At 45.4% G+C, this 26,587-nt stretch overlaps 2 protein-coding genes across 5 annotated transcripts; both read right to left on the reverse strand.

Annotated features, from left to right (window-relative positions):
- Positions 1-1,032: 1,032 nt before the first annotated feature.
- On the reverse strand, positions 1,033-10,586 carry LOC121442565 (WD repeat-containing protein 13). The gene is made up of 9 exons (XM_041644147.1): positions 10,087-10,586; positions 9,216-9,456; positions 7,682-7,791; positions 7,432-7,562; positions 6,603-6,910; positions 5,661-5,841; positions 5,428-5,569; positions 3,770-3,888; positions 1,033-3,400 (listed from the first exon to the last, which is right to left on the reverse strand). Exons 1-9 carry the CDS (start codon positions 10,125-10,127, stop codon positions 3,216-3,218), a joined length of 1,458 nt encoding a protein of 485 aa, XP_041500081.1. The 5' UTR covers positions 10,128-10,586; the 3' UTR covers positions 1,033-3,215.
- Positions 10,587-22,131: 11,545 nt separating this feature from the next.
- Positions 22,132-25,472, reverse strand: LOC121442562 (RNA-binding protein 3). Of its 4 annotated transcripts, none has more exons than XM_041644137.1 (7): positions 25,346-25,472; positions 24,663-24,780; positions 24,359-24,465; positions 23,619-23,724; positions 23,434-23,527; positions 23,023-23,101; positions 22,132-22,695 (listed from the first exon to the last, which is right to left on the reverse strand). In XM_041644137.1, the coding sequence occupies exons 2-6, from the start codon at positions 24,763-24,765 to the stop codon at positions 23,044-23,046; spliced, it is 468 nt and encodes a 155-aa protein (XP_041500071.1). In that variant the 5' UTR covers positions 24,766-24,780; positions 25,346-25,472; the 3' UTR covers positions 22,132-22,695; positions 23,023-23,043. The 4 variants fall into 4 exon arrangements, with proteins under 4 accessions (XP_041500071.1, XP_041500070.1, XP_041500069.1 ...); XM_041644136.1 differs by having other exon boundaries at positions 23,019-23,101; XM_041644135.1 differs by having other exon boundaries at positions 23,023-23,104.
- Positions 25,473-26,587: the final 1,115 nt, after the last annotated feature.

Below are 26,587 nucleotides of genomic sequence, written 5' to 3' on the forward strand. Positions count from 1 at the left end.
GGCCATACGGACATCAACAGTAGTAGAATGTAAAAGTATCTGATGGCTGGAGAGATGGCTCACTGGCTATGAACACTAGGACCCAGGTTTGGTTCCCAGCACCAACACAGTGGCCTAGAAATGTGTCTGCAATTCCAGTTCCAGGAGATCTGACATCGTCTTCTGGCCTCTGTGGATACCAGATATTAATGGCACACATACATACATACAGGCAAAACAACCATACACATAAAGTAAAAAATATTTTAAATTGAAACAAAAAATAATCTAAACTATCTGACTAGGCCTGGTGGTGCACGCCTGTAATCCAGCACTTGGGAGCCTGAAGCAAGAAGATAGTCGTTAGTTAGAGGGTAGTCTGGGCTACACAGAGACTATCTCAAAACAGTGTTTGAGTCTGAGGCCATAGTAGATAGGAATCGGTGAAGGAAACAGTAGGAAATGCCCAGGAACAGGTGTATGCTTCAGGGGTATAACTTTTGCTAAGCATGCAGGTCTGGGCTCCTTCCCTAGAAACAAAACTAAACAAATGCCCAGATCTGAGGCCAGACCAAAGACATAGTAATGGCGGAATAGTTGACAGAGGCCTGGGCTTAAGATTGGAGCACATGATCATTTACTGTTAGTATAGAGGTTGAAATGAATAACATTAAGGGAACTGATGGTACAATAATAGAGTTCCGGATATATGGTTAAGATTGATAATAATCAGAGCACAAAATTAACAGGAGTCCATATTCAAGTTCAGATTCAGACCAATAGACAATTAGTGGTAGCTCAGGTTTCAGATTTGACTAGTGGCACACATCAGTGGGGTGATAATTAAAGAAATGCTTGGCTCCAGGCTTAGCCCCGAGTTGCTCTTGCTAGTGTAGCAGTTGACAAACACCCAGGGTCAAAATCAGACAAAGGGTGTAGACCAGGACTAGATCTGAAAAGAAAGTAAAGCAGCATTGATGATGGAATGATGAACAGAATTCTGATGTCAAGCCAGAGGCACAGTGATGAGAGACAAATGAAGAGAGGCCCAAGTTTGACCAATAACATTATTTTTATTCTTCCTTGTTTACTCAGTGCTTAGTTTCCTTTAGATTGTGAGTCAAAAGTGCCACCAAGAGGACTTTAAAGTGGAATGTCAACTCTGCCACCTCAAAAATTTTACAAGGAGGAAACCCCCAAAATCATGCAAACAAAATTCATCATTAATCACCCGGAAACCAGACTCATTAAAGGAAATGAAGAGCATGAAGAAACAGAAGTTAGAGAAAACTGGTATTTCCCCCAATTATCTTGCTACCTATAGAGCTTGGTTGGTTGAAGCCGTGAATCTGTCTGGTACAGGAAAGAGCTAGCACAGTTCTGAACTGCTTGTCTTGGGAGGGTCCCTTTAAAGATCAGCATTTAATTGGTGCCTGCTACACTTCCCTTTATCTTTCAGCTGTACTGTACAGTCCTCATAGGAAATCACTGACCCTGAAGCTGGATTAGGAATGTTGGCACACTTCCACGACTTTGACACAACACGGCCAGTCCAGCTCACTTAGATATCCTTATCTCATAACCATTTGCCTAAGATCTGCCTGATGGAGCCAGACATGCTTTTGGCTACAAGTGATCACACTAATAAACAGATTAAACAAACAAGGAATTATCTCCTTCCATCAAAGATCTGCTGCTAGTTCCACAGCTCAGCAACACTGTGCTACTAGATTGGTGACTGAGGTCCCAAGATGTTAGCCGTAGTTCCACCTGATGCAAAAGTAGCAGCATATGAATCTGGGAGGATGAACTAGCTCTAAGAGCTCCTAGTGATTCTTCAAACTGAAAATTCTTCATGATTCTAATCATGGACAATAAGTCTGGAACTTATTTCCTTGCTAATACCCAATATTAGAGATTAGCATTTGGTCTCTGACCTGGTCCAGGGCTTAAATTGGGGCCCTGGAGGGACATTGGAGGAGATAGGGGTGAACTTACAGATTTTCTATTTCTTCCTCACCACAGCAGAGGCTGTAGCTCAGCCCGAGTCCATGGCTGCCTGCGTGCCAACCTAGAACTCAAAGAACTCAACACTTCTACTCCCTGTTTGTGGGCCACAGATAAGTGTGGGGTCCATCCACACAGAAGCTGTCATCTTGGGAAGTTTTACAACCTAATCTGATGAAGCCGCTGGGGTTGAACTCAACATTCCTCTCCTAATTTCTCTATGGCTGTCTGATTCCTCACTCCAACCTCCCTCACTCAGGATCAGGAAAAGTCAAGCTCCTCACCACGGTCCAAGAAGCCCTAAAGCCCTGTCTAATGTCACCTATCATACTCGGCTTGGTCATCCTCTGACATTCCAGTCTCGGTGCCTCTTTCTGTTGAGGATATTCTGTTACCTCCCTCATTTCATTCAGATCTTTAAAACACCATCCTGTCAGGAACATTTTTCCTGATGGCATTGCTGAAAGAAGCTCCCACTCCTCCCATTCCTGCAACCTCATCTCCTTCCCTCCCTTTGTTTTTCTTCACGCCACTCATCTTTAACTATCCTCGTTTATACAGATGCTTCTTGATGAATCTGTCTTAATTGAAAACGCATTAACGTGCCTAACCTACCAAACACCCTAGCTTAGCCCACCTGCCTTCAATGCGCTCAGAACACTGACATTATTCTACAGGTAGGCAAACTTACCTAATGTAAAGTCTAATTTATAACAAAATGTTGACTAGCTCATGTAATTTACTGAACACCACACTGAAAGTAGAAAACAAGACTGGGTATATGTGTGTGATTCTGTAGCAATGTAAGATCAAAAAGTTGAAAAATTATAAAGCAAATTATACTCCGAGGAATGGCCGTACTTTGTCTACCGAATGCTTGCCTCTCCTAGGATGCAAGCCCACAAGGGCAGGATTTCTGTTGGTTGAGGCCACAGCTGTATCCTTCCTTTTCAGAACAGTTCCTGACATCACAGTTGGTACTCTCATTCCTGTCTACTGACTGCACAACTACGTGACACATCACAGCAAATACTCAGGGCTTGTTGAATGGATGAACACATTACTGCACAACTGAGGAAGCTGTCCCCAATCCACTGGAGGGCGAAGTACTCCCTAGTGCCTCCTTGTGGGAGACCTGGGAGTTGCCCCTCAACACAACCACAGAAATTTTATTTACAACACAAGACTAGAGAGGAGGGAACAGTGAGCTGTGCAGGGCTGGCAGAACCCTACTTTTGCTCTCGTCTCCAGACGATGACCATGCCACTGGCGTCACTGGAAGCCAGCAGACTCTCGTCGCAGTTGAAGCTGACGTCAAGCACAGGCGCACTGTGGCCCTGCAGCTTGTTGACAGCAGCTTTGGCCGCCCGCTCCACATCAAAGAAGTGAACGCACATATCCTCACTGCCTGTCACTGTCCAGATGAGAGGGAGAGAGCATCAGAAGGCTACTGTGGTGTCCTCAGTAGGAGGGCCTTGAGGTTCTATGAGGTGTGAGGGCCTCATGTAGCTTTGGGTAGTCTAAAAGGAACTACCTGTTAGTCTAAATGGGAGCTCATCTGCCTCCTTTGCTTCTGTGGGTAGTATGTGAGGTTTTAGGAAGTGTGGGGTCTGTGTCTCAGCTATGAAGTTCCCAAGCTGTCTGTGGCTCCATGTCTAAAGTGTTTAGGTATAAGGCTGTTAGGGCACAAGACCCAGGAAGTCATGGCATCAGGATGTCATGCCAGCTACACTGGTCTCTGCTTCTTCCCAGTTACCCAGGTCCCCTGCTCCTGAGCACTCACCCACACAGGCCCCCTGGCGGAAGGACATGAGGGGGCAGAAGATACTGCGCACGGGATGTGAGCTCTGCTCAATGGGGAAGCTTCTCTTCAATTGCAGGGTACCTTCATTGTCCACCACTCTGAAGAGAAGGCAAAAGAAAGGGTCAGGGCACAGCCTAAGCTCCAGGAGATGACTAGTGGTGGGCAGTTTATGGTCTGAATCCTGTATTCGAGATATTTACAATGTTCATGAATTATTTTTGCATTTGGAGAGAGTCTTACTATGTTGGACAAGTCATCTCTAAACTCAAGCATTCAAGTGATCCCCTGCTTCAGCCCTTAGAGTTGCTGGCACCATAGGTGTCTATCATCACCCCTAGCATTTTTTTCATTTTATTTATTTTCATTTTATGTATATGGGTGTTCTGCCTGCATGTATGTGTGTGCACTGTGAATGTATAGTACTAGAGCAGACCAGAAGAAGGTGCTGGATCCCCTGGAACTGGAATTACAGACAGTTGTGAATGCTGAGAACTGAACCTCAGTCATCTATAAGATCAACATCTGATAATGCTGCTGAGCCATCTCCCAGCCCCTTGGAGTTTTTTTTCTTTGTTTTTTTTGATACAGGGTTTCTCTGTAGTTTTTGGTGCCTGTACTGGAACTTGCTCTGTAGACCAGGCTGGCCTCGAACTCACAGAGGTCCGACTGCCTCTGCCTCCCGAGTGTTGGGATTAAAGACATGTGCCACCATGCCTGGTAGGGCATGAGTTTATGTCCAGCTTTAAAAAAGCATCATTTTTGAAAGATGGGTGGGAAGAATGAACTCTGTTCCCAAATCAAAATAACAAAATAATATAGGTTGTGGGTGAATCTCAGTGGTAGAGTTTTATTAGCATGTACAAAGTTCTGGATTCAATTCCCAGCACCAAATGAAGAAAAAGAAAGGGAACTGGAGAGGACTCAAGTGGGAAAAGACATTTGCTGCCAGGTCTGACAACTTGAGTTTGTTTCCTGGAACCTGCATGGAAGGACAGAACAGGCTTTCACACGCTGTCCTCTGACCTCCATATATGCTCCATGATATGTGAGCACTCACATACACACACAAATAAATAAATGTGAAAAAATTCAAAACAAAGAGCTGGTATTTTTTCTTTAATTATAGTATTGGGAGTGGAATCCATAGTCTCATACATGCTAGGCTAGGCAAGTGCTCTACCACTGAGCCACTTTCGCAGTCCTTTATGTATTTTGTCTTAGTTTGCTTAACTATACAATGGAGACAATAACGGTAACTACTTCCCAGACTGTTGTGAGGATTAAATACAGTGATATGTATGGAGTGCCTTGAACAGGGTCTGGCCATAGCAATGTTCATATAGGGGCTTGTTACTGTTATTCCTATTTATGTTGCTATTGATATGATTATGTTGTACACTATGTACATTGTAGGCCATGTATCACCATACTATGTATTATGTGTGTGTGTGTCTGTTTCTGGGGATAGACAAGCACTCTGCCACTAAGCTACGTCCCCACCTCTACTCTCATCATATTATGAGGCCAGAGCCCCAGCCTTGGTGAAATGAATGTGCTGGAGATGGGCCTTTCTCCTCCACTCCGATGGAAGGATGGGCTCTGCAGGCCCAGATGGCCCCAGTTGGGGAGGAACCCACCTGTAGAGCAGCAGTTTGTTGAGGCAGGCATTGATGAGCAGTGAGGGGTCCCGCGCTTCCCGGCTGACCCAGGATCGGGCAGAGATGCTGGTGACAGGGCTGCCCTCGTGCACCACTAGTCGCTTGGCTTTGGTCAGCTTCCCTGAATCAGTGGAGGCAAAGGTGAGGACAAGGACCAAGTCCGTGGAGAATACAAAAAAGGGCACCAAAACATAGGTCTATGGCCTGCCTACCTGTGGCCATGTCAAAGAGAAAGGAGAAGACACTACCGCGGTCATCACCTGCCCAGAGAAGCCGGCCAGGGGCATCAAAGGACAGGGCAAGGACACGGCCTGTCAGTTTGCTGGAGCCACCCTTCACTTTCTTGCCTGTGGAGATGTTCATGACATGCACATTGTGCTTGGCATTCCCCACCTGTGAGTGGAATACATACACCATCATTCTGACCCATCTAGTCCTTCCTTGACTTTAAGACAGTGGGACTGTGGCAGGCACACTGGAAGGTGACCCAGGCCTAACTCCTACTTCCTAGCTAACCCCTCAATATGTCCACAATAGGCCAGTTGCTCATGAGACGAAGGTAGTCTCAGAGCCAAAATGCTGCCCTTTGGCCAGTCTGAAAATTTGGGCTTATAATACCCTTCCATCTTTTCCTTGCACCCTGTCCTGCTTCCTCTTGGAGCCCAAAGCTGCTACCATTGAAATGAGCCAGAGAACCCCAAGCACTAGCTTACTCATAGCCTGTTGTTACCCTATATCGCAACTCCCTACCCCCAGGCCATGCCAGACTTTCCATGTCCTTCCTCTGCCCTCTGCCCAGTCTGTCCTGGAGTCTGACCACAGTAGGGCTGCCCCTGATAGATTAGATGAGTGTTCAGTCCCATCATCCTGCTCCCTAGCAGCAGCTTCTATAGACAGAAAACTGTAAGACTGTGGTGATGAGACCCTAGGAATCCCAGGGCCATGACCCCCCGCCTAGCCCAGAAGTCTATCTACTACAGCAAGGCCTTCCCTGACCATGAACTATGCTTTTGTTGGTCTGTTTCCCTTTGAGTCTGACCACAGGACTGCTGTGATAGGACTTGGGGGTATTAAACTTTATACTCTGGTGCCCCCAAACAGCTCTCCAGACCCAGCATGCCCGCCCTTGGTGAGCAGGTGTTCTGGAGCCTGACCACAGTGAGGTTGTTGTTGACGGGCTGGAAGGTGCAGCACAGCAGTTCAGCGCCATCAGGGTCAGGGATCTCACGGATGCAGCGGCCGTCCTCGGAGGCCCAGATGCGCATGGTGGCATCGAGGGAGGTGGACACGAGGATGTCATTGGAGAGGGACCAGGCGAAGTCAGAGACACCACGCGTGTGGCCCCGTAGCACATGGAGCACAGTGGGTGGGGCAGGCACCAGCTGGCACAGTGAGATGCTGCCGTCCAGTGAACAGCAGGCCAAGCGGTGTCGGTCATCATTGGCGAAGCGCACCCTTGGGACTGCAAATGCCAAGGAGCCATTTGAGGGAGTCAGCATACTCACTGAGCACAAGGAATGGTAGCCTCCACAAAAGGCTTTCCTTGGCCGTCAAAGGCAGTTGTAAACTTAGAACACCTACTACCAACATGCTCTCTAAATCTTAATGGCACTTTGAACAATGCAATAAGCTCGCACTACATTACTGAGTACTTTACAATAATCAAGCTCTCATGGGTTTGAAAACCTTCACAGTGTAGTCCACTATGCCCTCTGCAAGGAAGTTATCATCAGCAAAGGCTCTGAACTCTTCCAAGTGACTCATGAGCTCAGGCAGTCTGCTAAAGAGGGCTCTCTTGAGTTTCTGTGGCTCTCTTTGCAGTACCTAATATAACAACTTTGCAGAGCACTTTGCAGAGGGCTTTTGCATTTGCTAATGGTTTTATGAGAGGTTAATTTCTCCTTCTGAGGTGTGGTGCCAGGTGCCTTGGGTAGTAGCTGTTCGAACAAATGTTTGGTTTGGTCCCACCACCCATTAGCTTACCTGCCTCATCCACGTGCTGGTCAAAAACATGGTACATGCCTGCAAAGGCATAGTTTTCACTCAACGATGTGTCCCCGGCCATGGCCCGGCTTGCCTCTGCCACCGATGTGGGTACCACACTGCCGGGAGGCCTGAGCCCCAACAGGAAGTAGGGGGTGATAGGAGGTAGGTGTGGGTGTTTAGACTGCCATATCCCAGGGCCCCTCTCTTCCTTAGGAACCTCCACCCTCTGCCTGCCTCTGGTATGTACCTGTCCTCATAGACTGCACGATTCATTTGTGCCTGGAGCTGGTAGGAGCCTCGGCTGACAGATCGGCGGTGTCCTCGGGCCCCCAGGGCTCGAGGGTCATCTTCAAAGTCCTGAAATCAAGACAGGGTCAGGGATGGTGCATACCTCTAATTTCAGTGCTTGGGAAACTGAGGCAGAAAGATCACTGAGCTCAAGGCCTGCCTTGGCTACATGGTGAATCTGAGGCCAGCCTGGGCTACATGGTGAGATCCTGTCTCAAAAAGAAGAGAAATTAGTCTCTGAGAACCACCAATGTCTGGAGCCTTCAAAATATGACCAGACCTGATCCCTTCTCACCACACATGGCACCTGCCACCACTATCACTGCTCACTTGCTTCAAAAGTTTCTTCACGAGCACCTGTTTCTGTCCTTGTCCTGCTCAACACATCCTTAGTACAGACATGTTTTCCGCACAAAGAAGAACTATTTTCCTTCAGGAAACCACTTGAATTAGTCTCTCACTTCAGTCAGGTTTCACTGTTACCTCCTCAGAGAAGTCTTCCCTATTAAACATAGCTTCCGGGGGTTGGTGGGATGGCTCAGTGGTTAAGAGCACTGACTACTCCTCCAGAGGACCCGGGGTTCAATTCCCAGCAACCACATGGCAGCTCGCAGCTGTCTGTAACTCTAGTTCAAGAGAATCTGACATGGTTATACCAATGCGCATGAAATAAAGTTAAGTAAAGTTTAAAAAAAATAAACATAGCTTCCTCCATTAGCTCAAAGTAGTGACTTATTTATTTATTTATCTATTTATTACATATACAGTGTTCTGCTTGCATATATACTTGCAGGCCAGAAGAAGGCACCAGATCTCATTACAGATGGTAGTGAGCCACCATGTGGTTGCTGAGAATTGAACTCAGGACCTCTGGAAGAGCAGTCAGTGCTCTTAACCTCTGAGCCATCTCTCCAGCCCGTGGCTTTTCACATTCTTCTTTGCTGGGAATAGAACCATCAGCCTCAGACATACTAGACAAGCCCTCTATCACTGAACTACATCCCTGCACCAAACTCTCTTTTGTGTCTCCTAAGTCCATTTTATGTGATTATCATAGCATTCCCTGCTATACCATGGTAATTATCAACTCATTAATCTGACTTGCTCCGTGTTTTTCTAATTCACTACCTGTCTATCATGCTTATTTATTTTTTAAAATTCTTTAAGTTTTATTTATTTATTTTGCATACAACATTCTGCCTCCATGTATGCCTGCATGCCAGAAGAGGGCACCAGATCTCATTATGGTGGCTGTGAGTCACCATGTGGTTGCTGAGAATTAAACTCAGGACCTCTGGACGAGCAGCCAGAGCTCTTAACCTCTGAGCCATCTCTCCAGCCCCCTTATTTTTATTGACTTAGTTGCTATATTATCTTTTAGTCCTCTACGGACAATGGAACAATACTTTTGTACATCACCGTGTTTGACAAAAGGCCGTGGTAACTATGGATGTTGAGGAGATATGTGGCAGGTGGTGCAGCCAGGAGCTCACCTCCATTCGGTCAAGGGTAGTGCGGCTGCTGCGGACAATGCTGTTGCTATAGGCACGAGCACTGCCTGGCTCAGAGAGTGGCCCGTAGCGCTGGCCCAATAGCTGGCCCCGTAGTCTCAGGTACTGCCGCCGCAGTGCTGGGGGGTGCCCAGCCTTGGCATTCTCCCGCAGCAGCTGGCTGCGCCGGCGGATATACTGGGTCCGAAACTGTGGAAACGTTGGTGTGCGGTAGGCGTTGTACCTGTAGGGTCCAGGAGGCAGGGCAGGCAGCAGGCACAGGACAGAGGGAATAAATCAGCTCAAGGCATAGGGTAGTGCAATGAGGTGTTAGGCAGTGATTGGGATGGTAAGAGTGATCGTACTGTGATGGGGGCGATTCTGATTAATAACGGGTATGATGAAAAGGTCAATCTGGAGATAATATAGTCAATCTGCAGCTCTGCTGTGGTCAGTCGGAGCCAACTATATTATCAGTCTAGCATGATGACAAACGTCAGATTGGGAAAGTACAGCAATGGAGGTTAGGGTCATGTAGTATGGGGTAGCAATTGGGTAATAATAGTAGGGTAGTGGTATCAAGAAAAGTTGGGGAAGAGGACAGGCAATAAGAGCTAGATAGGAAGTCACCGGTCTGACTTCCACTACCCACGCAAAAAGTCTCTTTGCGCATGTCCGTATCTAACAGCATTTCCCAGCATGCTCTTTAGAACCTTCTCTGGCCCGGCCACTTCACCGCGGGAATCAGATACCAAGCTAACTGCGCATGCTCACGCAGCCTCACCAGCCAAGTTCTCCGCCCAGCCTCACTGATCGCCATTGCTCATGCACCACAGTAGGTTCCGCTCCCATGGGCTCCAACCCCACGCCTCACCTCGCGTCCACTGCTAAGACTTGCTGCCACACCGCGGCCATTCCCTGGCTTCCTTCTATGATGCGTCTGCCTGCGGGAGCCTGCAGGACAAGTGCTTGGAATGCCGGCGTCGCAGGCAGAGGAAATCTAGTTCCGCCCCTTCCACCAGGTGACAGCTGCCATAGACACGAAGTCCCTCCACACAGGTGATGTCGCGAAATCCCACTGGGTCTTTAGCATGGTCATCACCCCAGCCCTGCCTTTCCTGGGCAGCACTCCGGTGACTCACAGCAGCAATTCAGACATGACCCCGCCCTCTCCAGTTGCCTCAGCAACGTCCCTCCCCCACCCAGCAAATCTTGTTTGATTCCCCACCCATCAAGCCCTCTGTCCTCTGCCCCTCCCTTTTGTGACCCTAGAGCATAGCCCAGGACCCAGGACCACCTCCGGGGCTGCCCCTGGCTCCCGAGGCCCCCGGGGCGGCCCTGAGCCCGGTGTCACCAATTCCTTCTCTCTTCCCTGTCTCAAGCTCCAGGCAAGATGGCTGCCTGCAGCCAGAAAGAGCTGCGGAGCACAGAGCAAATCGATAGGAACCTTTCCCAGGGCGTGGGAGCCTCGCAGGCGCATTAAAGGATTGTAGTTTCCTGTAAAAGGATAGAGGCTCCACCCCTTGAGTTCTAGTCATTTCCCCCGACACCTTTTTTATACACAGGGGTAAAGCACTGGGGTCAGAGGAACAGAGTGAGTATGTATGTCAAACACTTGCTAAAAATCAGAAATAATGACTTTCTTGTGAAAGTGGTTTAGGCTGCTTCTCAGCAGCACAAATTTGGCCAGGTAAAACTTGAATAAAGTATATGCAGAACCTGACCATACATGCAGGGACTGACTCCTAGAGTATTTACTAGTTCTTAGAGCAGTGATGAATCCTGGAAACCGATGTGATGAGAAGAATCCGCGTGTGTGTGTTCACGGGGAGTAACTAACTGGACTTGGAATGGTCGCCCCTAGGAAACTTTGAAACTTGAGGGTTTTAAATAACAAGATGCAATCAGGAAAAACAAGCCTTGGGGGGTTTGACCCAAGGGAACTACCCCACTTCTCTGTAATTCACTTTAAGCTAGAATCTGTACCGCAAATATTCATCTCGGGGTCTAGCATAATGGTCATCCTATAAAGAGGAAGGGGGGGGGGAAGTGTAGCAGGAGGATCATGAGTGTGAATCCAGCCTGGCCTCCCTTCCAGGCCACCCTGGGTTATGTAGTGAGAGCCTGTATCAAAAAGCAAGCAAGCAGGGTGGAGATGTTGCACAAGCCTTTCGCTAGATCCCATGTAAAGGTGGAAGGAAAGAACCCAGTCCCTGAAGTTGTCTTCTGACGTCCACAGGTGTGCTGTGGCATACACGTTAAGTTTTTTTAAAAGCAAGCAAAGAAACTCTAGGTGTAATACAGTTTCTTACTATACTATAGCAGCTGACCCAATTTTCACAACTGACTTTCAGAATAAATACAATCACCTGTCTTAGTTTGGTTTTCTATTGCTGTGTTAAAACACTGACCAAAAGCAGCTTGGGATAGGAAAAAGTTTATTTCACTTTAAAATTCCCAGGTCACTAAGGGAAGTCAGGGCTGAAAAATCAAGCCAGGAACTGAAGCAGAGATCATGAAGGAAGACTTGCTCCCCAAGGCTTGTTGTAGCCTGCTTCTTTATACAACCCAGGCCCACTTGCCCACAGGTAGCACTGCCCAAATCAATCACTAATCAAGAAAATGCCCTACAGGCCAATCTGATGAAAGCATTTTCTCATTTGAGATTCCCTCTTTTCAAATGACTCTAACTTGTGTCAAGAAGACAAAACAAGAGCCGGACGTTGGTGGCGCACGCCTTTAATCCCAGCACTCGGGAGGCAGAGGCAGGTCTCTGTGAGTTATAGACCAGCCTGGTCTACAAGAGCTAGTTGCAGGACAGGCTCCAAAACCACAGAGAAACCCTGTCTCGAACCCCCCCCCCCCAAAAAAAAGACAAAGCAAACAAAAAACTAGCCATCATCTAAGGTTGCCTGTGTGAGGAATAAAAATAGGTGAACCCAGGAAAAATGGGTAACTCAGATAAAATTTAAAAATAGGTGAATCCTATTGACAATATCTCCTTTGTCACTGTATCAGTGTTGTAAAATATCCACTGTAATATAACTACTAAAATACAGCTTTAACAATACTAGAGATATTTCTTGGACAAAGTGCCGGACAATGTTTAAGTAGTTTACATGTATTAATCTAATATTTTTACAGCTCAGGAGATAGGACCTAGGCTGAGCTAGGCGGTGGTGGCAGTGCCCGCCTTTAGCCCCAGCACTCGGGAGGCAGAGACTTGAGGGGGGGAGGGGCTGGCAATCTGAGTCCAAGGCCAGTATGGTCTACACTACAGAGCGAATTCCAGGACATACTCCAAAGCTACAAGGAAACCTTGTCTCAAAAAACCAAAAAACAAACAAGCGAACAAAAGATTGGCATTATTTTAGGTTGGTTGGTGTTGGCTCAAGCCTTTAATCCCAGTACTTAGGAGGCAGAGGCAGGTGAATTTCAGGGCCAGCCTGGTGTACAGAGCAAGTTTTAGGACAGTCAGGGCTACACAGAGAAATCCTGTTGCTAAAAAAGAAAAATAACCAACCAAACACAGAAACAAAAAGTAGTCCAGGCTGGCCTTCAACTGAGTATGTCCTTGAACTTCCGATCCTACTGATGGGATTAAAGACTTGTGCCACCGTGCCCCAAATCTTTTTTTTCTGAGTCTTAGTCGTGCTAAATTTCTCAGGCTGGTCTGAACCTTGCAATCTTCCTAAGTATCCAAGATTACATTATTCATCACCACACCCAGCCAATTAAACCTTAATAGAAATGCTGTGAATTGTTACCATTCCTAGTCTATAGAGCAAATATAAAGCATCAGAGAATTAGTGGGTGACATTCTGCTTAACTGCTCCTCACCTGTGATCCACACTATATTTTCATGTTCTTTTTGTCATAAAGAATGCTATCTATGATGTGTTTTAAATTTCACATTTATTGATTTGGGAGGGGATACCCATACCACAGTGCATGTGTGGATGTCTGGATGACAGAGTTGTCAGCTCTGAGTTTCGGGGACGAAGCTCTCATCCTCAGCTTTGACTACAAGGGCCTTTCCCCACCGAGCCACCTTGTTGGCTTTTCGCTTTTTGAGAGTGTCTCTCAGGAAGCTCCAGATTAGATACCACAATCTAATGATAGGATCGGGTGTGACTTGGTCATTAATGCAAAAGGTTTGTTAGCTTTTGTGTGAACATTTGCTATTGTTTTAAGCAGCAGTGTAGTTTTTCAAAAGACAGTATAACGTGGGCACTAGGAGAGGCTCTTCTGATCATCTCAGGCAAGTCATACAACCTGTTCGTGACTCAGTCTCTCCATCTGAAGAAAACCTGTCTCACAGGTATGAGGGTTAGATGAGTCAATACATGTAAAGCTTTGGCTAATATTCGGAATAGATGCTAAATTGACTATCATGGTTAGGCTAATTAAAAAATTTAAAATTAGCATAAAATATATTAAGCTTTATTATAACACTTTCAAATATAATTTTTCCCTTGGGGGCTAGGAAGATGGCTCAGTGATCAAGAGTACTGTTGTTCTTGTAGAGTACCTGAGTTCAAATCCCAGCACCCAAATCATGTGGCTCAGAACTGTCTATAACTCCAGTTCCAAAGGAGCCATTGTCACTTCTGGTCTCTCAGGGCATCTGCACACATGTGGTATTCACACCCATAAAGTTAATATAAATTTTCTTGACTCCTCCTTTTGGCTTCTCCCCAATACCTGCTTCCTCCTGTACCCTTCCTTGCCCAGTAACCCTTTTCCTTAACAACTCTTCTCCCTCACCCATAGTCCTTTCAGTTTTATCACCTTTATTCACATTTGTTTTTTTTCAATTAAGGGTTTCTGTGTGAACAGCCCTAGCTATCCTGGAACTATCTTTGTAGGCCAGGCTGGCCTCAAACTCATAGAAACCCACCTGCTCTTTGACCCCCCCGAGTTCTTGGATTAAAGGCATGTGTCACCACTGCGCTTCTGTTGTTTTTAATGAAACTTAACTGCACATGTGTCAAGGTATTTCAGGTTCAGAGGTTGTATCAATAACAACCACCTCTTACACTTACTCTGCAATATTCAGTTTTTAGGGATTAGAGAGATGGCTGAGCATTTAAGAGTGGGTTTGCTGCTTTTATTTACCAAATTAAACTCATGCCAGGCAGCCTATAATTCCCTGGACTCCAGCTCTAGGGAAGCTAATGCCCTCTTATGGTCTCTACAGGAACTCACACACACTTCCTTTCCATTTTTTTCTTCCTTCATTAATTCATTCATTTATTGGTTTTTTTTTTTTTTTGAGGCAGAATTTCTCTGTGCAGCCTTGGCTACCCTAGAAGTCACTTTTTAAACCTAACTGCCTCTGCATCCCTAGTAATGGGATTAAAGGCATGCCCCCCCCCATCTTTTTTTTTTTTTTGAGACAGGGTCTATTATGTAGCTCTTGCTATACTGGAAGGCATTGTATGGACCAGGCTGGCCTCCACAGAGATCAGAGATCCCCTGCCTCTGCCTCCTGAATGTTAGTACTAAAGGTGTGAGCCACCACATCTTTTTTTTTAATATTTATTTATTATGTACACAATATTCTGAGTGTATGCCTGCAGGCCAGAAGGGGGCACCAGACCTCATTAAAGATGGTTGTGAGCCATCATGTGGTTGCTGGGAATTGAACTCAGGACCTTTGGAAGAGCAGGCAGTGCTCTTAACCACTGAGACATCTCTCCAGGCCCCTGACTTTAAGCAGGATCCAGGACAGTTTTACTGTAAGATGAGTTAAGATCACAGGCAAAGTAGATCGAAGACAGGTAAGCCACAACTCTTTTTGAAGATAATGCTCACGACAATAACACTCACTCCACTGGTGCAAGAGGTCATTTATCGTCCAGATTCACCTTCCCTTCATCTCCCTTCATCTTTCCTGCCTTTTTGACCTGCAAAGCTTAAGAATGCAAAGAAAAGCATAGGACTGCACTAGAAGAGGGGAGTGACTGCGTAGTTTTCATGACAATCACTGGCTGAAATTTACTAACTTTAGGGGACAGAGTGGTACATTTGAAGGCAAGCCTACCTAGGTGGCTTGAGAACCATGGAATGGTCCCAAACTGGAAAGAGCAATAGAACTGTGGTGTAATTAGAGGAGATACTTAATTCTTTGTTTTTTTGAGACAGTTTCTGTCTAGCCCTGGCTATTTTAGAACTTGCTGTGTAGACTAGGCTGGCCCTAAACTCAGATTCACCTGCTTTTGCCTCCCAGATCTTGGGATTAAAGGTGTGTGCCACTACATCCCACCTAGAGAATTATTCTCATTCACTAGTTCAGAAGGATTGTTTGGGACACTTTACAAATGTTAGCACATTTTCCTATGATAGGCACCACTCAGTTGTCATCAGTCCAAGCCTTATTTTTTTTTTTGTAGACACATTCTGTGTAGCCGTCTCTGGCCTCAAACTCTATTTACTCTGCATACCACGTCCCTATCTAAGATTAAAGGACCTGACCAGCTTGAGCCCTCACTACATTTCTCTTATGTATCTATCACAGCCTTAAGGAGACAAGCATTTAACATAACTCCATCTAGTTATTTGGTTGTGGTGCATGCCTTTAGTCCCAACACCTGGGAGATAGAATAGAGGCAGGTGGCTCTTTTGAGTTCGAGGCCCGAATGGTCTACAGAGCTAGTGCCAGGTCAGCTAGGGCTGTTACACAGAGAAACCGTCTCCAAAAATCAAAAAAGGTTTATATAGACCTGTATACGGCATTTTGCTTGTATGCATGCCATATGCATGAGTGGTGCCTATGAAGTTCAGAAGAGGGCGCAAAAAATTTGGAAATGAACTCAGTATCTCTACCAGAGCAACAAATGCCTTTAACTCCTTTCACACAAACTTTTGCTGCATAATCCAAGATGGCTCCAATGAATACTGTTGCCTCTCTAGCAGCTGATATTACACAGTGCACTATCACTCAACTGTGCTGCACTTTAAAGATGAGAAAACTGAAGCCTGAAAAGGTTCACTGCTCACAGTCACAGATGCAGACCAACGAATCAGTACTCAACCAAATTAGGCAGTTCCTTATTCTGGACCATCAAAGTTAAGGGCCTCTGGTAGCCAGCTAGCGGTGCTCTCCCTCTGCATATCCCCAGCCCCCTTACATTTGTCTCATCTGATCTCAGATGCTTGCTCAGTAGTTTAGGATGTACTTGATTTTGTAAGAAACCAATGTCCTAGGGCTTTCTTCACACTCCTCTTAGGCATTACCCTGGCCTACTTCAGGCTTCCTACTCCTAAACGGTATATTATGTAGCCTGTCATCACAGATTACTGGGATTGAAGAGTGGATGGTAGGACTTCTGTCATTTTCCTAAAGAAAACAGATGAACATATACGTTCATAACCATTTATGTGCAGAGGCAAAAAAAATCTAGTAATTTCATCATACACCATCCCTTAAATTTTATTTTTCGCCCTTTTCCAAATCAAGTGTGCATGTTACTCACATGCATATATTTTAGGGCTGACAACATTACTCCTGTACTTTAGGATCAGGTTTTTTGAGACAGGTGCTCTCATCAAATTCGTGGGCTTAATTTAGCAAGAAAGCAGAATTGTTTCTACCTCCCCAGTGTTAGGATTAGGTGTGTGCCCAGCTATGCCTTGTTTATGTCACCCAAACTCAGTTATGATTATACAGTGAACCTTTCCAGAAGGAAGCATTTTCCCATCCCCTTGAGAGCTTTAGGGGACACATGTGAAAATGGGAGAAATACGAGTTATCCATCACATTCCACTGTGGTAGATAAATGCTATTCCTTAATACTTTTCATTAGCTTGTTTTAAACCTAGGGATTTTACTGCTTCAGCCCCCAAAGTCCTGGGGATACTTTATGGAAATTTTTAAACTTACATATACCACTTGACTAGGATGAGTAAAATCCTGTTTTCTAACCCCACCATAGCAACCACCACAAGGGAAATTTCTAAAGTTTTGAGGTTTAAAAGGCCTGTGAGTTCCCTGGGTAAAAGGATTTCCTAGGACCTGTGAGTCTAGGAAGCCACGTGGTGCAAGGTAAACTGATTAAATTACTCTACCCTCCATATGTGTATGTTGGCATGGGTGTCCCATCCCCATACAGAAAAGTTACAGACCAGTGAGATGGCCAAGCAGGCAAAAGAACTACCTACTTCATGCTTTCCAACCTTCATATACATGTCACAGGACACACATACACAAGATAATCAATAAAGGTTCATGTGAACAAATCTGAACCACATAAAGAACTCACAGGGGAGCCAGGCAGTGGTGGCACATGCCTTTCAGCACTCGGGAGGCAGGCGGATCTCTGAGTTCGAGGCCAGCCTGGTATACAATAACAATTTCCAGGACAGGCTCCAAAAGCTAAGGAGAAACTGTCTCAAAAAATAAATAAAAAAAAAAAAAAAAACAGGGGCTGGAGAGATGGCTCAGCGGTTAAGAGCATTGCCTGCTCTTCCAAAGGTTCTGAGTTCAATTCCCAGCAACCACATGGTGGCTCACAACCATCTGAAATGAGGTCTGGTGCCCTCTTCTGGCCTTCAGGCATACACACAGGAAGAATATTGTATACATAATAAATAAATAGATTTAAAAAAAAAACAAAACAAAAAAAACCCAAACAACTCATAGGAATGTACACAGAACCTGCCCCAACAATGCATGTCTTTGCCATTGTTCTTGGTAAGACCTTTTTGCTGAAGATACCAGGACAGGGAGGAATCTAGTTGGTACTGATCAGAAGGTTCCTCCCTGCTGGTTACTACTAGAAAGTTTTACACAGGCAGTGGTGGAACAGGCCTTTTATCCCAGGACTTGGGAGGCAGTGATCAGCCTCTACAGAGTGAGTTCCAAGACAGGAACCAAACAAAGCTACAGAGAAACGGTGTCTCAAAAAAAAAAAAAAACCCAAAAACACCTCGGGCTGGAGAGGTGCCTGCTCTTCCAAAGGTCCTGAGTTCAATTCCCAGCAACCACATGGTGGCTCACAACCATCTGTAATGAGGCCTGGTGCCCTCTTCTGGCCTGCAGAAAGAATATTGTATACATAATAAACAAAAAAAACTATGATCATAGCCTGAAAACACATTAAAAAAAACCTCTAAATTATTCATATATTAATTAGTGCAGCCCTCATTACCATTTCTTCATGGGCAGCAAATGCTGGTTAACACAAAAACTAGTCAAAGTACAGAGAATAAATTTCTTTATAGTCTAGGGGGAAAAATCCTCCTCCAAAGAAAAGGCATAAAGATTTTAAGAGCCAAGTCTGTAGGACTGAACTCTGTAGTCTAGACAGAATAGAACCACTAATCAACTTATAGCTCTTTATCTGCATTCACTTAAATTGATCAATTCCAGCACGGTGAAGGGCTCAAGAGCTCCAATCCTTAGCTGAAGAGTGAGTGTGGCTCCTGGTCTAGAAAGCAGAGGCAGACCCATCTCTAAATTCAAGGTCAGCCTGTGCTACAGAGCTCCAGAATAGGTAAGAGTGCTAACAGAGAAACCCTATCCCAAACACCAGAAACATTATTTCAATCAGGTGGTGGTGGCACATGCGTTTAATTCCAGCACTTGGGAGGCAGGGGCAGGCAAATCTGAGTTCGAAGTCAGCCTGGTCTACAGAGCTAGTTCCAGGACAGGCTCCAAAGCTACAGAGAAACCCGGTCTCAAAATACAAAAACAAACAAAAAAACATTGCAATATCTTGCATGAAAAATTCTCAAGTATTGGGGGCTGGAGAGATGGCTCAGTGGTTAAGAGCATTGCCTGCTCTTCCAAAGGTCCTGAGTTCAATTCCCAGCAACCACATGGTGGCTCACAACCATCTGTAAAAGAGGTCTGGCGCCCTCTTCTGGCCTTCAGGCATACAGACAGAATATTGTATACATAATAAATATTAAAAAAAAAAAATTCTCAAGTATTTTCTTGACATGGTAAATTGTCTTGATGCTTAAGTCCCAGGGCACTCTGGGAAGTAACACTCTTAGGCTGGTGTTCCTGAATACTATAATGAAGCAGGCTGAACAGCTAGCTATAAAGAGCAATTAATTTAGTAAGGACTTACTCTTCTATTGTTAATAGTTCCTAACTATCTATGCACCTGTCAATCAAATCAGAGCAGCGCTGGGTTTAAAATGTTCACCACCACAGCCAGCTCAAAGTGCTTTTCTAAACCCCATTTTCTTTCTTTCTTTTGGTTTTTCGAGACAGGGTTTCTCTGTGGTTTTGGAGCCTGTCCTGGAACTAGCTCTGTAGACCAGGCTGGTCTCGAACTCACAGAGATCCGCCTGCCTCTGCCTCCCAAGTGCTGGGATTAAAGGTGTGTGCCACCACCGCCTGTCTTAAAATCCCATTTTCTAAAGTGTCCTCTTCTCCTTTCCCAGTGTGTTCAAACATAACTTCTTTTTGGGAATTCCCAAAGGGGACTAAACCAAAGTAAATATAGCCCACAAGTTTTAGATTTCAATGCACATTAATGTTGTATTCTTCCTTTACCAAATGGTTTCTCAAGGACATGCTAATTTACTGTTAAATAACAAATTCGTGGGTTGGAGAGATGGCTCAGAGGTGTTAAGTTCAATTTAAGTACCCACCATGGTGGCTCAAAACCATTCATAATGAGATTTGGTGCCCTCTTCTGTCCTGCAGGCATACATGCAGGCAGAACACTGTATACATAGTAAATAAAAACCACACAGAAACCCAATTCCTGATTATTTTCCACTCATACAGTACAAGATTAGTAAAATGACAGGTTTCACACATACCAAGGCCTTGCCTTGAATTCAACCTCGAGCAAAACCGTCCCCCAAATGAAAAACACCAATATATTAAGAAAGCTTTATTTGGGATTTCACTATTTAACAAGGTAAAGTCCCGCCTTTTAATCTACAGGATCTAGGGCAGTTCCTCAAAAAACCATCATTAAGAGCCTTACTGTAATCATGCTAAGTGGGTAATGGTTACAAACACCCTTGTCCGGTCTTACCTCCTGAAGTATATTTTAGATCTTTGTGAACCATGAATTGAAAATAAGGGATAGCCTTCGCTGAAGAAGGGGAGAGGCTTGCAGCTGAGAAGGGCCTAGGAGGCTTCATTTTGATAAACAGGCAAAAATCAGGGTATCAGTTGTCATCAAATGTTTTCACATGCCTTAAGTAATCACAGAACTTACTTTCATTCAATGCCTTAAGAAAAATAGAATACATTCTACATCCCCTCAATGTAAAATGTGGGCAAGGGGCATGTCCATTTTAGACACTTTTCCATTTAAACCCAACCTACTGATATAAGCAGTTTCCATTTTAAATGCTGAAAACTGAGAAGCAGGGCCTAGAAATACTATTTTTTGGAAGCTGGAAGGATATAGCTCAGTTCATAGAACGCAGCTATCCTAGTGTGCAGCAAGCCATAGGCTCAGTCCCCAGAATGGTATATTACATTACTATAATTCCAGCACCGAGGTGCTTTGACTATGGCATTTGCTACTTTGACTCTAGGTCTAAGCCCTTACACAGGGGGGATTTGAGTTTTGAACCTCAAATCTGAGTTTTATCAAACTCTGTTCTGCAGTGGGCCTTCTGGGCCCTTTGTTTCCCATCAATTAGCACTGAGACATAGACTTTCCACAGCTAAATTATTACAATACAGTTCACTATGTGGAAAGTGGAGCAACTGTTATATAGAATCAGAGGCTTATTTTATTTATGGCCTTTGTTGATCATATATAGACACCTTCCCACAGAAAAATCACTCAGTTGAAGTCATTTTATGGCTGATTATTTAATACTACCCCAGGTGACACTGAGTGCATTTCCTTCCCATCCCCCCACCTTCAAGGCAGTTCCAACCACCTTTCTTCCCCAAAGGCCCAGCATAGAAAATGCTTCCTCGGACCAAGTACCCACCTGGTGGGGGTTAGCCACAATGCCCCATAATCTGGGCCTGGCTCAGTGGGTAAGGCAGAATTCTGGGAAGTTCCTGAGTCTTCATCCACCTGCCAAAGCAAATTCATGACCATTTGTGTGGGTGAAAGAAGCATCTTTGAGGCCTGTCCTGTTAGTTGAGCGAGACCGAGGCGATGCCTCCAGGCCAAGGATGAAGCAATGTTTAGAATAACGTTCTGGAGTCTGCAACCTATTTGGCTTGGTATTAACCAGGTGAAACCATGGATAAAACTAATTTTCCCATCCTAACTTTGAATAGAGGACTAACACTCATGGGATCCAAAAGAACCTTCACTAAACATTAGAGGCAGAACTATGTGGCTAATGTTAGACACCCCCTCCAAAAAAATTATAAAGAGCCACAAATGGCTTGTCATTCAAGACAACCTCTGTGACTGTATTCAGTGGCCTTATATACTTAAGTCATTTGAGTTTCCTCCCCAGATGTGGAACACTCTATGCTATGGAAAACAGGAGTCAAATGACTCACCAAAAGCAGGGAGTAGTAGAGCCCACACGTTAACTCAGGACTCTGAAACCACCCTGAACTTCCTTTAATCCGTTTTCTAACCAGGTTTCCCTTATGCCTGACATAAAGTTGTTCAGTATACCTCTATCCCTACAGCCCCCATCATATAAGGAACATGCACTATTTCGTGTATCCCACATCATGAGATAATCGTGCTTATGCTCTCAGGACAATTCTGCAAGTAGGGTACACCTTGTGCTAGGAAAGTAAACTTAAGGAAACAACAGTTGTGAAAGGACTACTTCAGAAAACCCAGTTCTAGTCATAAGAGAACTGACTTATCTGTATCCAATCTTCATCTCACCAAACACCCAGAATCTAAACTTTACTTTCCTGCCTGAACCACTACATTTCCAAGCTTCTACCCACCTGCCTTGCCTCTAGTTCTAAAATGTAAGGAAAATAAGGAAAAACCATTATCAGTATTGATTTGTGTTCAGGTTTCATGTTTTAATTAGCTCCATAAAGGACATCCTAAACACATCAAACACAACAGAATATCTTTTCTTCCAGTATTAAAAAAATGACATTCACAAACATTTTAAAGAAGCTCTTCTATAACCAGGACAGTGCTTGAATAAAAAAACATGTCTAGGTAGTCATGATCTTGATTCAGATTGCTCATAGGTACATTCAGAAATCACTTTCTGTCCATAATAAACATTGTGTACAACTATTTTAAAAAGTCCCTAAATACATATTAATTTTCAAAGCATTAGCTTGACTACCTTTCTGGCCAGAAATAAACAACTTTTTTTGGGCATAAAGGAATATTGGTACCATAACCAATGTCTTAAAATTTGTCTTTAAAAGGAAAAATATGTTTAAACACATGGAGCTTTCTAAGAGGTCTTTATCAAACTACGTTGGGAGCTCAATTCAAAAATAGAACTTGATGTACTAAATAGATGTTTCAGCGCAGCTCCAAAAATCTTTATAAATACAGCAATTTGGAAGGACGATCCTGGATCAGAAGTGCTATTCCTTGTGTATCTGAGAATAGTAAGAAGGGGTAGAATTTTGATGTCAGGAAGAAAACAGGTTGATAACATGCTCATCTCCCGAGTTTCTATAGATGCTGCACACCACCTCTTTATTTCTACCATGCCCCACAGAGCAGATTACTTTAAGGACACCCCCAGCCCCCACCCCACAACTAGCTCTGGCATGCACCAAACAGCAAGAGCAGTCAAATGGTGTCGATAGACAGGTTAAGATACCAAGGTAAAGGGTAGTGTGGCCAGAAGACAAACAAAAGGGTCAGGACAGGAGGGTTTGAAGAACAGTTTGACTCAGTACAAATATTTAGGTCTCACCTACATTATGTGTGCATGCCCCATCTCAGTTGTCATAATTGTCTCTGTAATTTCCTCCTGAATAGCGCTCATAACCACCCTGGCTTCTGGGAAAAAGCGGGATTGATTTACAGGAATGTATTCTACATGGCAGAAAGTAACATTAAAAACTATACATGTCCATTTCATAATAGAAACTTTTAATAGAAGCTTTTTTGCGGTGATGGAAGGTTAAACTAGGCCCTGGAACAAGCAGGGTGATTATCTTTGTTACATCTGAGGAACACAATACTTTTAAAAAAGTATGATCAGAACACATGAAATATATGAACACTAGTGAAAAGTACCATTTTCAGCATAAGCTGGGTATGAATATTAGGCTACAGAATTATTAAGAATTCCAGTACCAGCAGTATCCCAATCTCTCAGTACCCACCTGCCACTGTAGTCTCTAGACCGGCCATACCCGTACCCATATCCTCCAGGTCTACTGTCGTATCTTCCACTTCCATAGCCCTGGTCTCCACCACCTACACGCAAAGATTTAGGAGCAGTTGTTCAGATACAGGCTAACAAATAGCTTTCTACCTCATCTCATAATCAAGTCACCACAGCACTTACCTCTAGAGTAGCTGCGACCGCGCCCATGGGCCCCAAAGGCACCCCCTCTAGTTCCCCGGGCAGACTTGCCTGCATGGTCCACACGGATCTGGCGCCCATCCAGAGACTAGGTGTGGGAAGGAGACAGACAAGGAGGGCCTGTCAGTCAGTCAGAGTAGAGACAAAGAAGAATGGGCACAGGCAGGTGGACAAGAGTCCAGAATTTCCTGCTGGGCACCAAATTCTGGGTGCCACGTTCCAAACAAAGCTCCTCTGACCAGAGTAGCTTCACCAGGAGCTACAGAATCCCACAAACGACCTGAATCCACCGTGCTCCCCTGCTACTACTTACATCTTGACTGAATCAGGCTGAGTTCTCCTCCCCACTCCTCTAAGCTGCCCGACTATTAGGGCTAGACACCTCTCTTGGTTTGAGGCTTCAGAGTCCATCCCAGAAGACTCACGAGGTCCTCTCCGGGCCAGGCCCACAGGTCTGCAGACTCTACTACCTAAGCCCAGGGCAGGTCAACCATCCACAGGTGGCTTCTCGGCCTCATGCAGGACCAGTCGTCGCCTCCCAGGCAGCCCGGCTCTGTGTGCCGCTGCCCTCCACCCCCTAGAACAGAAGGCATGTCATGCTCCTGTGAGTGGACACTGCGGGGCTTCGTGGCCACGCTGCCCCTGGCAGACAGAGGGAAAACAGAAAGAACGAAGAAAGTGGCAGACAGGGAGAAGGCTTCTCTGCAGGCAGGAGGCCTCACCTCTCCATTCATGGCTCTCATGGCGTCTGAGGCATGTTCTGGGTTGGTGAAGGTGATGAAGCCAAAACCCCGGGATCTTTGAGTCTCCCGGTCCTTGACAACAACCACTGGGAGAAGGGACAGAAATGTAAATGTTAACGCCCTAACACTTAAGTGTCAAGCAAGACGGCCAAGTCCCGTATGCAATTAGATTTTTTCTCAGCCTAAATTTACCTTAGGAACATGGGAAGTTAAGGTTATAATTATAATCCCCAGACTATACTAGCTCTTATCCGGCAACCCTCAACCCGTGACCACGGCTCACCCTCAGAGATAGGCCCAAAGCTGCTGAAGTGGTCTTCGAGTGCCTGCTCATCGGTGTTGAAGTTGAGCCCTCCCACGAAGAGTTTCCCCTCTTCAGAAGACATGGCAGAATGTAAATCCTATAGGGCGAACATGTGGAATATTGGGGAAATAGTGAAATGTCAAACGCCGGAAGACTGAAAATTACAGCAAACACAGAAAGCGGGTTAAGAGGAAGAGCAATAAATCAAATGGAAAGACTCGGGAACAGAAAAGGCGGGAACTAATAAGCAGAACGAACCCGTCCGCCATTTGACGACCGCTACGGCGCGTGCCCACATCCCATGCCACCACACCCGTCATTTTGTACGGTCGCGCAGGCCTACAACAGCATTGCATTTCCTCTTTCCCCGCAGAACAAGATGGCGGAGGTCACGTGGGAAACGCCAGCCGGCAGATTGTCGGCATAGACTGTCGCGTGGTCACTGCCGCCACCAACCCAGCCTCCCATTCGGAGGCAGCACGCCAGTCTCCCAATTGGGAGTTTGGTTTTTTTTTTCCTCCCTCGAGCCTGGGACTCGCCCTCCTTGGAGAAGCTCAAGCCTACTCGTCAGCCTCTAGTCTTCCTACTCTCGCCTCCCGCCCCTGCCGACAAGGAAATTGAGGCGAGGGACGACCACTATGCGCGAGACAAACGGTGCTTACCTGGAAAAATTAAAAGCCAAAAGGCCGGAGACACAGCGAGCTCTGAGGAACGGGGAGAACAGAGAGGCACTCGCGCGGGAAGACGCCTGATAAAGCGTGCGTAGCCGGCTCGTCACGGAACGTGCCCCAGCGCGCCCTGGCGTGTGTGCTCATTGGTTAAGGCCAGCGGGGGGTTGGGTAAAGGGAGAGGAAGGCGGGGGAAGCAAATCGCCTTGCCACTTCCGGGAATAGAGACGAACTTTCTGACATGCGCAGTGCATCCTAAGTAAGCGCCTGCATACTAGCTTAGACTTGCCCCCCGCCCCCCACCCCCGTTTCCTTCCACAAACGGTTTGATCCATATAGCCTTTTCCTTCCCGACGTCATGTCTCTCCTTTGATAGGAAGTCTTAGTTGACAGTAAATCAGTGCCAATGAACAGCAATCAATCTTTTTTTTTTTTTTTTTTTTTTTTTTGGTTTTTTGAGACTTGTGGCTTTGGAGCCTGTCCTGGAACTAGCTCTGTAGACCAGGCTGGTCTCGAACTCACAGAGATCCCCGTCTCTGCCTCCGAGTGTTGGGATTAAAGGCGTGCGCCACCATCGCCCGGCCAGCAATCAATCTTAATTAAATTCTTTTCTTTTTTTTTTCTATTTTAGATTTTAATGATAACCTGCGCTCGGGGCCCTAGCTTTCTTCTCAGAACCTCTCCTGGCTCCAGACAGCAAGATCCCCAATTAAATTCTTTTCTACTTCTTTAACCTCGGATCCCTCAAGGGCCCAATGTTTTATCCCTCCATGTCCCTAAAGTTATCACCTTCAGAGTTCTTGAAGTCAGACCGTACATTTCTGAGGGCTTAACCTCTATTACCCCTTTATCATCTGCCCATCACCCAGCCATGTTATGGGACCCTTTCCCTTGATGTCCTTCTCAACTCTGACTTCAGCTCACATCATTATCTGATAGCCTCTTTAAGCCTGATAGAGCTTCAGCAAAACAGGTATTTTGTCGTCAAAGGCTGCATGCAAATGCAACCCACTGAATCAATTTTGCTCTCTATTCAGGGTAATACTCTTGATCCAAAAGACTGAGTTTTGCAATGCGTAGTGAAATCCAAAGCATGTAGTGTCTGAGTCCACTGCCTAACAATTTGGTCTTTCCTGGCCTTCAAGTGTCTAATAATAACTTGCTTGCCTTCAGGGACTCTACATTTTTCACTCCTAGAATGAATTTGTTCAACATTGTAAAGTCCTGTCCCCACTC

This window comes from Microtus oregoni, unplaced genomic scaffold (genome assembly GCF_018167655.1).
Source record: "Microtus oregoni isolate MIOR12 unplaced genomic scaffold, Mior012 000092F_000, whole genome shotgun sequence".
Taxonomy (NCBI): domain Eukaryota; kingdom Metazoa; phylum Chordata; class Mammalia; order Rodentia; family Cricetidae; genus Microtus; species Microtus oregoni.